Source organism: Protopterus annectens, chromosome 9.part0 (assembly GCF_019279795.1).
Source record: "Protopterus annectens isolate FY-2018-M chromosome 9.part0, PAN1.0, whole genome shotgun sequence".
NCBI lineage: Eukaryota > Metazoa > Chordata > Ceratodontiformes > Protopteridae > Protopterus > Protopterus annectens.
Window position 1 is genome coordinate 1909070171 of NC_056743.1, and position 18761 is coordinate 1909088931.

The 18761-nt window shown below is 40.6% G+C and overlaps 1 protein-coding gene across 1 annotated transcript in view; it reads left to right on the top strand.

Moving 5' to 3' along the window:
- The window catches only part of VAV1 (vav guanine nucleotide exchange factor 1), a gene marked incomplete at its 3' end in the record, with an annotated part of 1650237 nt that overhangs the window by 678210 nt on the left and 953266 nt on the right, over nt 1–18761 (top strand). The window contains 1 exon segment of the mRNA XM_044084720.1: nt 7350–7455. Within this exon segment, the coding sequence (XP_043940655.1) occupies nt 7350–7455 (106 nt within the window).

The following is an 18761-nucleotide window of genomic DNA, read 5'->3' on the forward strand; positions in this document are numbered from 1 at the left end:
GCCAGATAGCAGGTTGGCTATTACCTTTGGTTGAGTATGGGTAGTGCCATCCACAACCAGTTCAGTGCATAGCTGGGTGTTCCCGTTTAGATTTCAGACATAGTTAAAAAATGTCTTGTGATTTTCCTTAGCTAGGGAGGCTATTTTTGTTTCCTAATTAGTTGGAGGACGTGACAAGGTCTCTAATTTGTTTCTTTAGCTAGAGATGGCTTTCTTCCTCTGCCGTGCCAGTTCCCTTATGTTCTTGGACGTTAGTTTCTTTCTCTTGTTGTAAAGCCTGTTTATATTAGGGTCCAACAGTGTGGCTTGTTTGTTTCAGCAAGACCTGGTTTTAATCTAGTTAGGTACAGCTGATTGTATACAACAGCTTAAATGGTTATACAGGGCATTGGTTCACACCTCTGCATAGGAGTCCATATTATCTGCATTCAAGGGGACTTTGAAACTTCGTATACCATCGCTTCGTAGGAAGTGATTTGTATTTGAAAACTTCTTGTGTTTTTGACTTTGATGGAGTATCTTGTCTTATAATTACTTCATATGAGACTGATTTATGGTCTGATTTTACCAAGGAGAACATCACAACGGTGAGTGCAATGCTCCCCCATGTTAGTGAGTACTATGTCCAGGACATTTGAACCTCTTGTAGGTGTGCTCACTAGCTGTTCCAGAGCATTTACATTGATGTGGTAGGGGGTATTGCCTATAGTTAATTGGACATGGACTAGCTCAAGAGAGTCACACTGTTTGACCAGTCTCAAGGTGTACCAATCCTTAATGAAGATGGACACACCTCCTCCTCCTCCTGTTCTTTCATGCTCCGTTTGTGGTCTGAATGCATGGAAGAAATTTTAACCTTCCACTGCCAGGGTGATTTCCATGCCTTTGAACCATGTCTTGTTGACTGCACAAATATCAGCATCTTCCAAAGTGAGGGGTGCTTCCAGGTAATACAGTTTCTTATTTACACTCCTAGCGTTAAGTAGCAGTACCTTGAGTTTATGCAGTGAGGATTTTGTTATGTTGGGAGGTTGGTTATTTTGACGCTGCATAAAAAGGCAATAGCAGTGGCTAATGCTTTTGCCAGTATCCAAAAGCCTACAGGAGACAGGTGCAGACTATCTCTGGCAAAGCAGCATGGCCTGTTGACCATGTGTCTTCCCAGGCTGATAGATACTGGATCCCTTTGGACTGACACCAGAAGCTAAGCCAATTGTTAGTCATTTTTTGTTTGTATCGTGGCATCATCCTTGGAGAAGGTACTGTAAATGCTCCTTAAGGCTGGGTTTATAACTGCCTGTGAAACATAATCTGAGAGCTCAGTCATGTCTCTCTTCATAATGCAGTGGCGTTTGTCTCAAGTCATTCACCCCCACACGGACTATGACAGAGTCGTACCGTACTTATTGATGAGTGACTCGAGTGCTTATTTATTTATTTATTTATTGTTTATTTATTTATTTATGATAGTCCACTGAGCCTGGAAGAGCCCGTTTTCAGTGGAGTCCCAGGAGAAAAGCTCCACAGGATGTAGACAATTTTTCAATAGTTATACAAAAGTAAATAAAGTAGTAGAACAGTGACAAATACAGAGATAATATACAATTTGTTAAAAAAGACATAACATTTCTAATCCTAGGTAATAATTTACACAAGTGAAATTAATATAGTCTAAATATATTATTTTTTTTGGAAGTTAGAAATATGAGGAGAAGACAGAGAGAAGGACGTGAGGTGGGAGAAAAGGTAAAAGGTGGTATATAGTAGAGAAAGGGAGTGGGTTAGGGGACGTTTATGGGGTATAGAGTACAGGGTAAGAGTGGAAGTAGGGGCAAAGGGTAAGAGAGCACAGTGATAGAAGGGTGAGGTATATAGTGCATGGGAGATGGTGTTAAAGAGTTTATGTAGTAGGGGTACAGGAACATTCCCACTTTGAAAGGAGGTGAGATTGAAGAAGAGTTTTGAAGTTTGAGTGGCTATGAGTATTTCAAAGGGTGGTAGGGAGAGAATTTCAGAGTTTAGCCAGGGTGCAGGAAAATAGTAGGTCGCCAGGGGGACGGTGAGGCTTATATATGTTTAGAAGATTGTGGTTTTCTGATCTTAGAGAGCAGTTGGGAATGTAAGGGGTGAAAGAGGTGGACAGAGAAGGACAACTAGAAGGTTTGAATATGAGCTTGTGAGCAGTACTAAGTCTAAGGAGTTTGAGGTAGTTAGGAGGTTCAAGCCATTTCAGGGAGTGGAGAGAGAAACAGTGATGTCATGAGTGTCTGGAATTGGTTGCAAATTTGGAGATTTTATTGTAACAGGTTCCAACTTGGCCTGTAAGCCTAGCTGAAGATTAGTGAATAGGGGGGGCTCCTTACATAAGAGAGGGAAGAAGGTAAGTAGAGGTTAGGGTGTGTCTGGTGGAGGGGTAAGGTAATGATTGTGTCTATACAGGAGACCTAGTTTTTGGTGAGTTTTATTTATATTAGTTTGGATATGGATGTCAAATTTTAGATTTTCATCAATTATGACACCAAGCAGTTTGGTATGTGATACTATTTCTATGGGGCTGTTATTCTGAGCAGTCACTGTAAAAGAGTTTTTGTCTATATTGGTGTTTTTGGATGGGGAGAAGATCATTAACTTTGTTTTACTGGCATTTAAGGCAAGGTGATTACTATGCATTCATGAGTCGGTATTAGAGAGGGCTAACTGAGTTTTGAGAAGTAGGTCAGAGGGGGCGTCTGCTGTGCAAATAATGGTCGAATCTTCAACATATTGAATTAGTATGGCATTGGAGAGAGACTGCTGGAAGTTGTTAATGAAGATGTTAGAGGAGGGGCCCTAAGATGAAACCCTGGGAACTCCGGTAGGGGTGTGTAGAAAGGAAGAAAGTGAGTTTTGCCATTTGACGGCTTGCTGTCTTTCAGAGAGGTAGCTGGTGAACCAGGTGATGGTAGGGGTTGAGAGAGGAGAGTTTGGGTAATAGTTAGGGGTGAGAAATGTGCTTGAGTGACTAGATGGATCCTGGCACCTGACAGGTAGCTAACCATAACACGTTCCTTATCCAGCCTGGGGAAGGGAACATCTGATGTCTCATAATGGAGTCACCTATAACCAATACATTAGGTTTGTGGTGTAATGCCTTATGAGTTTTTTTGTTGAGACACTAGTGTGTGAGTTATTATGTGTTGTGGTTGTTTTTGTTTTGCATTGGTATGTGTGTATGTGTGTAAGTGGTTTCTGTTTGGGAGACCTCTGATCTTTTAGTAACTTACTAGGGAGTACCTCTGCATATTTGGGATTATGTGTCATGTCCTCATTTAGTGTGGGAAGTGTGTGTGTGTGTGTGTGTGTGTGTGTGTGTGTGTGTGTGTGTGTGTGTGTGTGTGTGTGTGTGTGTGTGTGTGTTGAAAACCTGTTTGGCATTCAGTTTGTCCTTATGTGAGAGTCTTGCCTCCAATTTCATAGTGTGACTACATCTTTCACATACAGTATTTGTTTGTTTCAGGAGTACGTGGTTGTCAGTATACATGAGAAAATTGATACATTTCAGGATGCCCATGTTTATCAAGCTGCCCAGGCAGATGATGGGAAACTGTCCATCCATGATAGCAGGCTCTTGCTATATGTTTTATTAGGGAAGGGAACGGGTTGATTTGACAGGACTGTGAGTGTCGTGTCAAGACTACAAGGGCAACCAATACTTTGTGTAGGGTAAGGTTGATCAATAAGGCAAAGGTGCTCAGGGTGCAACTGAGTTATTCCTAAAGCAGCAGAAAAGCTTGGCAGGTTTTCACTGACAGCCGTTTAGGGAAAAACTGAGATTCTTGGCTTTTGTGTCTATTCAAGGCACTGCTAACCTAACCACCACTGAGTGAAGATCAGCACTGTGGAAATGTAAAGTTTAAATACAACAAAGAGAAACAAGTTTTAAAGCTAACTATAAACCAGGAAAGCACAATAACCCTTTCACCAGCAATCCTCAACTCAAACAGGTTAAGTCAGCACACTTCTGCCATGAGGGTGCAGAAAAACACCTTCATAATGTAGAATAGCTGGTTTGGAGCTCAAGTATAACAAGAACATACAAACTACATACAACAGCCATACAAGTAACAGATGCAACATAATACAGTACAATTAAATACTTAAATCAGTAGTAAACAATATTTTTTTTAATTTTTTGAAACTGCTGAAGTACAGTCACAAAAGTGCAAAAAAATTACTTAGATCCCTTTTGTGTGTTTCCCAGCTCAGATAGACCAGTAATCACCTACTGCCACTAGATGAATAATCCAAGTGTCTGGAGTGAAATGCTACCACAAACAAGCTCAAAAGATATGAAATACTACCACAAACCGACTTTAAGATACAGATACAGAAGTATGATTGTTCAAAAAATGTACTTCACTTTGTATAAATGAGCCAAAGGCCACTCAATTGTACAGAATTTATAAAGGCACTAAAAACAAGATAAGCTGACTAAAAAGCCCTCTAGCCAATTAAACTACATGTAGAAATTTCAGGTGTTTCCCTAACCTAAACAGACCAGGCTATCTCCCAGTGCACTAGATGGAAAATCCAATGACCTCTTGATGTAAAAACAAGTGCTTTCTAGAGTGTAAAAATACACTACTTTATCCAACAGATAGCTAGATAATGAATTCACATCAAGAGCATGATGAGGTAATACAGAAGCCCCTGTCAGGGTAAATCCATAGACCCAATTGGAACTGTGACTCTGTCCCACAGATGAATGTTTTCATGTGTTACTGGTCACGTGCCCAGACAGCATGGTAGAATTGCAAAACAGAATCAGATGTGGCTTGGCATAATGCTTCTCTCTCCTTAAAACAGACCATTCTTAAGTTATAATTTGTCAGATGCCTCCACCAGATATGGGGAAAGGAACATTCCACAGTTACAACTATGTAAAAACTGGGCAGCTGCAGTTTTGTGACAGGCCTGCAAATTAGCTATCAAGGACCCTAAAACAAATTCAACACAAAAAGTAAATCAAGAACTATAGACAGTAAATATTTATATCATGTAAAGCAAGAAGATTGTGACATCTTGTTTCACAGATATGATGTGCCCACTTAATTGATGCTTCACCTAGCAGAAAGACTATGAACAAAATGAGGGAATACAGAATCCTCTTTACCTGTCATATGTTGAATGGTACAAATTCCTCACTTCCAAAATAGTGCTTTTGTTAAAGGGCTCCACAACATGATAATAGACTTCCCATACATGTCAAACAGAGCACCTCACTGGCCCTCTTCTAGAGACATCTTGATCAGTGGATGTGAAATAGAAAATTCACTCTGGGGATTACTCCAGTGGCTCTACTCAACAGAGGCACTGGGAACTAAGGTTGGGTGGCACAGTGCCATGAAAATCCTATGTGCTAAGCTTGTAAAGGCTCTAAGACCATTAGACTAGTACACTCCTATAACATCATTTTGAAGGAATACAGCCAATATATTGGCAGCCATTTTTTAACTGCCAATAAATCAGAGAAATTGTGACAAAACACCTTCAGATGACAGTGGGGCTTTCCCTTTTCTCAGCTGTTGTGTGATCTCACAGTAAGTATATATCATTTTAGGGATGTAGGGTGTTTGCATTGTATATTTGGGGAGTGGGAAGGGGTGCACCCCTTGCAAGAAAAATGTTTTTGAGGTTTGCCAAAAGGTTTAGGTAGAACCTTTTTGATCTGTCAGCAATCAAGGAGACGTCTGTCAGTAGATCAACATGAATCCTATTTGAAGGGGAAGGGATATAACGTCAAATTAATGAAGGAGACGTCTGTCAATAGATCAACATGAATCCTATTTGAAGGGGAAGGGATATAACGTCAAATTAATGAAGGAGACGTCTGTCAATAGATCAACATGAATCCTATTTGAAGGGGAAGGGATATAACGTCAAATTAATGAAGGAGACGTCTGTCAGTAGATCAACATGAATCCTATTTGAAGGGGAAGGGATATAAGGTCAAATTAATGAAGGAGACGTCTGTCAATAGATCAACATGAATCCTATTTGAAGGGGAAGGGATATAATGTCAAATTAATGAAGGAGACGTCTGTCAATAGATTAACATGAATCCTATTTGAAGGGGAAGGGATATAACGTCAAATTAATGAAGGAGACGTCTGTCAATAGATCAACATGAATCCTATTTGAAGGGGAAGGGATATAATGTCAAATTAATGAAGGAGACGTCTGTCAATAGATCAACATGAATCCTATTTGAAGGGGAAGGGATATAATGTCAAATTAATGAAGGAGACGTCTGTCAATAGATCAACATGAATCCTATTTGAAGGGGAAGGGATATAATGTCAAATTAATGAAGGAGACGTCTGCCAATAGATCAACATGAATCCTATTTGAAGGGGAAGGGATATAAGGTCAAATTATCTCTAACAAAAGAAAAGGTGACAGTATAAGTCTGAAAACAGCCATATTGACTGGTTTATACTTGAGAATAAATTCAGGGAAGAGAAAAAGTAAACACTTTGAGCGCCTTATAAAAAGATACGCTGCAGGAAACCGCACTCCACAATAATTGTTTTTCCTTCACTGTTATCGCTCTGAAGTATCTGCACTACAACATGCTTGCATTCTAACTATGAATTAAGTAAGCTGCAAGCCACCTACCCTGGTTCTCACATGTAAAAGATCTGGAAATTGCCAAATCAAAAAATGCAATCAATAGATGTCCTATGAAGCAGCTTCCATTCTGTGTTTTAATTATTGAACTTTGTTCCACATAGTCTGTCAGTGATACGTCTGTGCTCCATCAGTGACATGAATGCTAAGTGAGGGGCAGACTGAATGTGTAACTTGGAAGAGGTGAGAAGGGATACCAATGTGAAGTGATGCATCAGTCTTTTATGTGCATTGTCAGGAGATATGCACAACTGTGCAGTCCTGGCACACAGACCAGCCAATATGCATTGAAACAAAAGCATGCACATGCTCAAGAACTGATAGCAGAAGCTGTACACTGCTAGAAAACACCAGTCTGATGATTTTTGCCTTCCTACCTTGGAAGACAGAACTGCCTCGACTCTCATATTCCTTCATACCATAACTTGCTTCCAACAAAGTTAGTTTCAGAAATTAGTCCATTTGCTTTGAACATGAATGAACTAAGTAGATAACATGAACTGATGTGCTAAAATAACATGACCTAACAGGCTAACATAACATGAACTGATAAAATAACTAATGCACTCCACTTTGGAAGACAGTTTTGCTGGCATTTTGTTTTGTTTTGTTTTACTTGTGCAATAAGAACATACTGTTCCTGTGACACATACTAAGTCCCATAATTCTATTTCTTCTAGTGACACTGGAGAAGATGATGATTTATATGATTGCGTTGAGGCAGAGGATGATGAAGGTGATGAAATCTATGAAGACTTGATGAGAACAGAAGTTGAGAATGTACCGGTATGTTATGATTTTTCTGGTTTTATGTTTTACTGATTATGTGCGTGTAGCAGCTGACATTAACTTCTGTAAATTATTTGCTTCTTTAACTTTCCTTCAGTGTTTCAAAGTTAAAACTGATTTCCATCATGTGTTCATTAGCACTTTTTTCTGCATTTTATGCGGAGAAGATTTATTTGGTGACATCCCCTCTAGACATGTTTAATCAGATGCTTGAGTGATATTTTCTGTCATATGATTTATATTACATAGTAAAATATAATTTTAAATTTAATGTAATCATTTTTGAATTTGATGAGGATACTTCCAATGAGCACAATTTGTACCTATGACACAGACCACAAGGCAGTGAGTAAATATAATAAATATAGCTAATTAAGAACAGCCAATCAAACCGCCTGATTTAGGAAACTGGGATGAGACCAGAGTAGCCAAGGAAATCTCATGTGAACATGAAGAACATGTAAATTTCACATTGCAGTGAGCAGACATCGGAATTGAACCCTTTACTCAAGAACTGTGAGAGAGAAACCCTGAATTGCTGAACCAGCATGCCATTCATGACTTGTATTAAGCTTGCTTCTGAATGATAAGGTACTTACTATGAATTGTATGATTCTGTTCAATTTATCCCCTCAGAAGAGTCAGGTACTTTCTACCATATATACATAATACATCCTGTTCCACAGAAAGTCCAATTCCTGTTTGTAATAGCAATTTGCAAGCAATGATTTCATTTCCTGAGTGTATTAATTTGATGTTTTGACAAGTTCAGCCTCTTATAAGTATTTCAAATGCAAAGAACAGTATAAAATGTAAACTTATGAAAACTTTGACAATATAACACAGTAAATGAATTCTTATTCAAATCTAACAGCTATTTGAATAATATAACTTTACATATCAGAATAAAATATTGTCTGAAAACATAAAACTCAAGTTAAATGTAACTGTCCAAATGTTGTTAACAGTGTGAATGACCATTAAATAGTATCTTTAGGTCTTAAAACTTGATTCATGTGGCTGACAAAGAAACACCCCCCCCCTCCCGAAGGACACCAGTACTCCATTTCTTCACATTGCAGAAGCCCACCAAAGCTACATCATCAGTCTGGAATGGTGGAAACAAATGGAAAATGCAAAGCACAAGCCTCAAGAAACTCAAGGTGTCTATATGCAGAGTTCTCTCGTGAACAACAGGTTTGAGCCTGGACAGTTCAGTTTAAACTGTCAGCAAATACTTGAGCAGTTTGACTTGTCAACAACAGCAAAATCCATCAAAATCTACACTACTACCCTATGTGTCCATCCTGGGTAAAAAAGAAAACTCCATCCAGGATGAAACATAAAGGTGGAAAACCCACCATAAAAACTGCAAAATCCCAAACAGCCCAAAGTAGCAGCTCAAATATGGAGAGAAATATGAATAATTAAAATATTGCCATCCTTTGGAGGCTTGAATGGGTACTCTGTAATGGATTAGAAGGAAGAAGAACCAAACCACTTTGCTACATAAAAATGATACAGTACCATTCAAACAGGTCATAGAGCACTGCTTTTCATGACGCAAAGACTCACAACCAGTCCAGTCCTCCACTGTACATCTTAAAAAAGCTGTAGCACAACTAACTGATGAGCGGCTTGCCTGTAGCCTAACTGCATCCCTACTTCAGGTTTTAACGTTGATTGATGAGCTTCTGGGTTCTTTCTGTTTTTTTAATGCAGGAATATGTTATTGATTAGAGACCATTCAAACAACTACAGTTAGCAGTCCTCACTTCTTAATCCTTTTATATTCTTCCAAAATTCATAAACAGGCCAAAAGTCCACCAGGTAGACCAATTGTCTGAGGAAGTCAGTCACTTATAGAACTATTACTTGGCTTACTAGAGCTAAGTTTCTCTCTTCTTCTAAAACTTCTAAGGGATGATTGAAGGTTTCACTTGTATTCTAAAACGTAATAAAAGGCAAACAGTTTAAGGCCAAGTTGTTCTTATGCACCTTTGATGTTAAGGCTCTCTGCTCTAGTACTCTTTACAAGGCAGCTATCGAAGCTGTAAACTATGGCCTTATCAAGGCAGATGTTTACCATCTGGACTTCAATAACTTTTTGATTAGACTCGTATCCGGTACTAACACACAAATGCTACGGACACATCATGGGCCTTGAATAGTGTATCATTTGATTCTTTTTATGCATAATGTTTTCATAGATTCCTTAAAAGAAGTCAAGATTTGGGACCCAGTGCATAATTTGTTTCTGTATGTGATGCTTGTAAGCATTGCTTGCTAAACAGCTATTGGATGATAGAGAAATCAGAAGTGGAAGACTTAAAAGAACATGTGCAATACCTCAATGAAAATTAGTCAGAACAGTATTTTCTTTTAAATTGTGTTTATCCTCCTTAGCCTACCTATTTGTGACTGTCACTGAGGCTGTATATGGCACAATTACCACCACCTTGTACCAGAAACTGCTCAGGTCAGTAGCTGTCATCCCCCACCACATGATAAGGAACATTCCAAAATCAGTTTCCAAGATTACATAGAGTTTGTTCTAGACTGCAGGATTAAGATAATTCCTCTAAGGACATGAGACACAGGTTCAGGCACAGGGGATATTCTCAGGATATCCTCTAAGGACATGGGACACAGTTTCAGCCACAGGGGATATTCTCAGGATATCCTTTAAGGACATGAGACACAGGTTCAGGCACAGTGGATATTCTCAGGATATTACACATACGTCTAAAACCATTGTAATTCCTCTAAGGACATGAGACACAGGTTCAGGCACAGGGGATATTCTCAGGATATTACACATACGTCTAAAACCATTGTAATTCCTCTAAGGACATGAGACACAGGTTCAGGCACAGGGGATATTCTCAGGATATTACACATACATCTAAAACCATTGTAATTCCTCTAAGGACATGAGACACAGGTTCAGGCACAGGGGATATTCTCAGGATATTACACATATGTCTAAAACCATTGTAATTCCTCTAAGGACATAAGACACATATTCAGGCACAGGGGATATTCTCAGGAAATTACACATACGTCTAAAACCATTGTAATTCCTCTAAGGACATGAGACACAGGTTCAGGCACAGGGGATATTCTCAGGATAGTACACATACGTCTAAAACCATTGTAATTCCTCTAAGGACATGAGACACAGGTTCAGCCACAGGGGATATTCTCAGGATATTACACATATGTCTAAAACCATTGTAATTCCTCTAAGGACATGAGACACAGGTTCAGGCACAGGGGATATTCTCAGGATATTACACATATGTCTAAAACCATTGTAATTCCTCTAAGGACATGAGACACAGGTTCAGCCACAGGGGATATTCTCAGGATATCCTCTAAGGACATGAGACACAGGTTCAGGCACAAGGGATATTCCCAGGATATTACGCATATGTCGAAAACCATTGTAATTCCTCTAAGGACATGAGACACAGGTTCAGGCACAGGGGATATTCTCAGGATATTACACATATGTCTAAAACCATTGTAATTCCTCTAAGGACATGAGACACAGGTTCAGGCACAGGGGATATTCTCAGGATATTACACATACATCTAAAACCATTGTAATTCCTCTAAGGACATACGACACAGGTTCAGGCACACGGGATATTCTCAGGATATTACACATACGTCTAAAACCATTGTAATTCCTCTAAGGACATGAGACACAGGTTCAGGCACAGGGGATATCCTCAGGATATTACACATACGTCTAAAACCATTGTAATTCATCTAAGGACATAAGACACAGGTTCAGCCACAGGGGATATTCTCAGGATATACTCTAAGGACATGAGACACATGTTCAGGCACAGGGGATATTCTCAGGATATTACACATATGTCTAAAACCATTGTAATTCCTCTAAGGACATGAGACAGAGGTTCAGGCACAGGGGATATTCTCAGGATATCCTCTAAGGACATGAGACACAGGTTCAGGCACAGGGGATATTCTCAAGATATTACACATACGTCTAAAACCATTGTAATTCCTCTAAGGACATGAGACACAGGTTCAGGCACAGGGGATATTCTCAGGATATTACACATATGTCTAAAACCATTGTAATTCCTCTCAGAATATGAGACACAGGTTCTGGCAGAGGGGATATTCTCAGGATATATCGTCTAAAACCATTGTAATTCCGAGACACAGGTTCAGGCACAGGGGATATTCTCAGGATATTACACATATGTCTAAAACCATTGTAATTCCTCTAAGAATATGAGACACAGGTTCTGGCAGAGGGGATATTCTCAGGATATTACACATACATCTAAAACCATTGTAATTCCTCTAAGGACATGAGACACAGGTTCAGGCATAGGGGATATTCTCAGGATATTACACATACATCTAAAACCATTGTAATTCCTGTAAGGACGAGACACAGGTTCAGGCACAGGGGATATTCTCAGGATATTACACATACGTCTAAAACCATTGTAATTCCTGTAAGGACGAGACACAGGTTCAGGCACAGGGGATATTCTCAGGATATTACACATACGTCTAAAACCATTGTATTTCCTCTAAGGACGTGAGACACAGGTTCAGGCACAGGGGATATTCTCAGGATATTACACATACGTCTAAAACCATTGTATTTCCTCTAAGGACGTGAGAGACAGGTTCAGGCACAGGGGATATTCTCAGGATATTACACATAAGTCTAAAACCATTGTAATTCCTCTAAGGACATGAGACACAGGTTCAGGCACAGGGGATATTCTCAGGATATTACACATACATCTAAAACCATTGTAACTCCTCTAAGGACATGAGACACAGGTTCAGGCACAGGGGATATTCTCAGGATATTACACATATGTCTAAAACCATTGTAATTCCTCTAAGGACATGAGACACAGGTTCAGGCACAGGGGATATTCTCAGGATATCCTCTAAGGACATGAGAGACAAGGTCAGGCACAGGGGATATTCTCAGGATATCCTCTAAGGACATGAGACACAGGTTCAGGCACAGGGGATATTCTCAGGATATCCTCTAAGGACATGAGACACAGGTTCAGGCACAGGGGATATTCTCAGGATATCCTCTAAGGACATGAGACACAGGTTCAGGCACAGGGGATATTCTCAGGATATCCATTGTAATTCCTCTAAGGTCATGAGACACAGGTTCAGGCACAGGGGATATTCTCATGATATCCTCTAAGGACATGAGACACAGGTTCAGGCACAGGGGATATTCTCAGGATATTACACATATGTCTAAAACCATTGCAATTCTTCTAAGGACATGAGACACAGGTTCAGGCACAGGGGATATTCTCAGGATATTACACATACGTCTAAAACCATTGTAATTCCTCTAAGGACATGAGACACAGGTTCAGGCACAGGGGATATTCTCAGGATATTACACATACATCTAAAACCATTGTAATTCCTCTAAGGACATGAGACACAGGTTCAGGCACAGGGGATATTCTCAGGATATTACACATACGTCTAAAACCATTGTAATTCCTCTAAGGATATGAGACACAGGTTCAGGCACAGGGGATATCTCAGAAGGACATGAGACACAGGTTCAGGCACAGGGGATATTCTCAGGATATTACACATACGTCTAAAACCATTGTAATTCCTCTAAGGACATGAGACACAGGTTCAGGCACAGGGGATATTCTCAGGATATTACACATACATCTAAAACCATTGTAATTCCTCTAAGGACATGAGACACAGGTTCAGGCACAGGGGATATTCTCAGGATATTACACATACGTCTAAAACCATTGTAATTCCTCTAAGGACATGAGACACAGGTTCAGGCACAGGGGATATTCTCAGGATATTACACATATGTCTAAAACCATTGTAATTCCTCTAAGGACATGAGACACAAGTTCAGGCACAGGGGATATCCTCAGGATATTACACATACGTCTAAAACCATTGTAATTCCTCTAAGGACATGAGACACAGGTTCAGCCACAGGGGATATTCTCAGGATATACTTTGAGGACATGAGACAGGTTCTGGCACATGGGATTTTCTCAGGATATTACACATATGTCTAAAACCATTGTAATTCCACTAAGGACATGAGACACAGGTTCAGGCACAGGGGATATTCTCAGGATATTACACATAAGTCTAAAACCATTGTAATTCCTCAAAGGACATGAGACACAGGTCCAGGCACAGGGGATATTCTCAGGATATTACACGTATGTCTAAAACCATTGTAATTCCTCTAAGGACATGAGACACAGGTTCAGGCACAGGGGATATTCTCAGGATATCCTCTAAGGACATGAGACACAGGTTCAGCCACAGGGGATATTCTCAGGATATCCTCTAAGGACATGAGACACGGGTTCAGGCACAGGCGATATTCTCAGGATATCCTCTAAGGACATGAGACACAGGTTCAGCCACAGGGGATATTCTCAGGATATCCTCTACGGACATGAGACACGGGTTCAGGCACAGGGGATATTCTCAGGATATCCTCTAAGGACATAAGACACAGGTTCAGCCACAGGGGATATTCTCAGGATATCCTCTAAGGACATGAGACACGGGTTCAGGCACAGGTGATATTCTCAGGATATCCTCTATGGACATGAGACACAAGGTCAGGCACAGGGGATATTCTCAGGATATCCTCTAAGGACATGAGACACAGGTTCAGGCACAGGGGATATTCTCAGGATATCCTCTAAGGGCATGAGACACAGGTTCAGGCACAGGGGATATTCTCAGGATATCCTCTAAGGACATGAGACACAGGTTCAGCCACAGGGGATATTCTCAGGATATCCTCTAAGGACATGAGACACGGGTTCAGGCACAGGCGATATTCTCAGGATATCCTCTATGGACATGAGACACAAGGTCAGGCACAGGGGATATTCTCAGGATATCCTCTAAGGACATGAGACACAGGTTCAGGCACAGGGGATATTCTCAGGATATCCTCTAAGGGCATGAGACACAGGTTCAGGCACAGGGGATATTCTCAGGATATCCTCAAGGACATGAGACACAGGTTCAGGCACAGGGGATATTCTCAGGATATTACACATACGTCTAAAACCATTGTAATTCCTCTAAGGACATGAGACACAGGTTCAGGCACAGGGGATATTCTCAGGATATTACACATACGTCTAAAACCATTGTAATTCCTCTAAGGACATGAGACACAGGTTCAGGCACAAGGGATATTCTCAGGATATTACACATATGTCTAAAACCATTGTAATTCCTCTAAAGACATGAGACACAGGTTCAGGCACAGGGGATATTCTCAGGATATTACACATATGTCTAAAACCATTTTAATTCCTCAAAGGACATGAGACACAGGTTCAGGCACAGGGGATATTCTCAGGATATTACACATACATCTAAAACCGTTGTAATTCCTCTAAGGACATAAGACACAGGTTCAGCCACAAGGGATATTCTCAGGATATACTCTAAGGACATGAGACACATGTTCAGGCACAGGGGATATTCTCAGGATATTACACATATGTCTAAAACCATTGTAATTCCTCTAAGGACATGAAACACAGGTTCAGGCACAGGGGATAGTCTCAGCATATTACACTTACATCTAAAACCATTGTAATTCCTCTAAGGACATGAGACACAGGTTCAGGCACAGGGGATATTCTCAGGATAGTACACATATGTCTAAAACCATTGTAATTCCTCTAAGGACATGAGACACAGGTTCAGGCACAGGGGATATTCTCAGGATGTCCTCTAAGGACATGAGACACAAGGTCAGGCACAGGGGATATTCTTAGAATATCCTCTAATGACATGAGACACAGGTTCAGGCCAGGGGATATTCTCAGGATATCCTCTAAGGACATGAGACACACATTCCGGCATAGGGGATATTCTCAGGATATCCTCTAAGGACATGAGACACAGGTTCAGGCACATGGGATATTCTCAGGATATTACACATACGTCTAAAACCATTGTAATTCCTCTAAGGACATGAGACACAGGTTCAGGCACAGGGGATATCTCAGGATATTACACATACGTCTAAAACCATTGTAATTCCTCTAAGGACATGAGACACAGGTTCAGGCACAGGGGATATTCTCAGGATATTACACATACGTCTAAAACCATTGTAATTCCTCTAAGGACATGAGACACAGGTTCAGGCACAGGGGATATTCTCATGATATCCTCTAAGGACATGAGACACAGGTTCAGGCACAGGGGATATTCTCAGGATATTACACATATGTCTAAAACCATTGCAATTCTTCTAAGGACATGAGACACAGGTTCAGGCACAGGGGATATTCTCAGGATATTACACATACGTCTAAAACCATTGTAATTCCTCTAAGGACATGAGACACAGGTTCAGGCACAGGGGATATTCTCAGGATATTACACATACATCTAAAACCATTGTAATTCCTCTAAGGACATGAGACACAGGTTCAGGCACAGGGGATATTCTCAGGATATTACACATACGTCTAAAACCATTGTAATTCCTCTAAGGACATGAGACACAGGTTCAGGCACAGGGGATATCTCAGGATATTACACATACGTCTAAAACCATTGTAATTCCTCTAAGGACATGAGACACAGGTTCAGGCACAGGGGATATTCTCAGGATATTACACATACGTCTAAAACCATTGTAATTCCTCTAAGGACATGAGACACAGGTTCAGGCACAGGGGATATTCTCAGGATATTACACATACGTCTAAAACCATTGTAATTCCTCTAAGGACATGACACACAGGTTCAGGCACAGGGGATATTCTCAGGATATTACACATATGTCTAAAACCATTGTAATTCCTCTATGGACATGAGACACAGGTTCAGGCACAGGGGATATTCTCAGGATATTACACATACTTCTAAAACCATTGTAATTCCTCTAAGGACATGAGACACAGGTTCAGCCACAGGGGATATTCTCAGGATATACTCTAAGGACATGAGACACATGTTCAGGCACAGGGGATATTCTCAGGATATTACACATATGTCTAAAACCATTGTAATTCCTCTAAGGACATGAGACACAGGTTCAGGCACAGGGGATATTCTCAGGATATTACACATAAGTCTAAAACCATTGTAATTCCTCTAAGGACATACGACACAGGTTCAGGCACAGGGGATATTCTCAGGATATTACACATACATCTAAAACCATTGTAATTCCCCTAAGGACATGAGACACAGGTTCAGGCACAGGGGATATTCTCAAGATATTACACATATGTCTAAAACCATTGTAATTCCTCTAAGGACATGAGACACAGGTTCAGGCACAGGGGATATTCTCAGGATATCCTCTAAGGACATGAGACACAGGTTCAGCCACAGGGGATATTCTCAGGATATCCTTGAAGGACATGACGGGTTCAGGCACAGGGGATATTCTCAGGATATCCTCTAAGGACATGATACACAGGTTCAGGCACAGGGGATATTCTTAGGATATTACACATACGTCTAAAACCATTGTAATTCCTCTAAGGACATTGAACACAGGTTCAGCCACAGGGTATATTCTCAGGATATCCTCTAAGGACACAAGACACAGGTTCAGGCAAAGGGGATATTCTCAGGATATCCTCTAAGGACATGATACACAGGTTCAGGCACAGGGGATATTCTCAGGATATCCTCTAAGGACATGAGACACAGGTTCAGGCACAGGTGATATTCTCAGGATATCCTCTAAGGACATGAGACACAGGTTCAGGCACAGGAGATATTCTCAGGATATTACACATACGTCTAAAACCATTGTAATTCCTCTAAGGACATGAGACCCAGGTTCAGGCATAGGGGATATTCTCAAGATGTCCTCTAAGGACATGAGACACAGGTTCAGGCACAGGGGATATTCTCAGGATATTACACATATGTCTAAAACCATTGTAATTCCTCTAAGGACATGAGACCCAGGTTCAGGCACAGGGGATATTCTCAGGATATCCTCTATGGACATGAGACACTAGGTCAGGCACAGGGGATATTCTCAGGATATCCTCTAAGGACATGAGACACAGGTTCAGGCACAGGGGATATTCTCAGGATATCCTCTAAGGACATGAGACACAGGTTCAGGCATAGGGGATATTCTCAGGATATCCTCTAAGGACATGAGACACAGGTTCAGGCACAGGGGATATTCTTAGGATATTACACATATGTCTAAAACCATTGTAATTCCTCAAAGGACATGAGACACAGGTTCAGGCACAGGGGATATTCTCAGGATATTACACATATGTCTAAAACCATTGTAATTCCTCTAAGGACATGAGACACAGCTTCAGGCACAGGGGATATTCTCAGGATATTACACATACATCTAAAATCATTGCAATTCCTCTAAGGACATGAGACACAAGTTCAGGCACAGGGGATATTCTCAGGATATTACACATACATCTAAAACCATTGTAATTCCTCTAAGGACATGAGACACAGGTTCAGGCACAGGGGATATTCTCAGGTTATTACACATACATCTAAAACCATTGTAATTCCTCTAAGGACATGAGACACAGGTTCAGGCACAGGGGATATTCTCAGGATATCCTCTAAGGACATGAGACACAGGTAGAGGCACAGGGGATATTCTCAGGCTATTACACATATGTCTAAAACCTTTGTAATTCCTCTAAAGACATGAGACACAGGTTCAGGCACAGGGGATATTCTCAGGATATTACACATACGTCTAAAACCATTGTAATTCCTCTAAGGACATGAGACACAGGTTCAGGCACAGGGGATATTCTCATGATATTACACATAAGTCTAAAACCATTGTAATTCCTCTAAGGACATGAGACACAGGTTCAGGCACAGGGGATATTCTCAGGATATTACACATACATCTAAAACCATTGTAATTCCTCTAAGGACATGAGACACAGGTTCAGGCACAGGGGATATTCTCAGGGTATCCTCTAAGGACATGAGACACAGGTTCAGGCACAGGGGATATTCTCAGGATATTACACATATGTCTAAAACCATTGTAATTCCTCTAAGGACATGAGACACAGGTTCAGGCACAGGGGATATTCTCAGGATATTACACATATGTCTAAAACCATTGTAATTCCTCTAAGGACATGAGACACAGGTTCAGGCACAGGGGATATTCTCAGGATATTACACATACGTCTAAAACCATTGTAATTCCTCTAAGGACATGGGACACAGGTTCAGCCACAGGGTATATTCTCAGG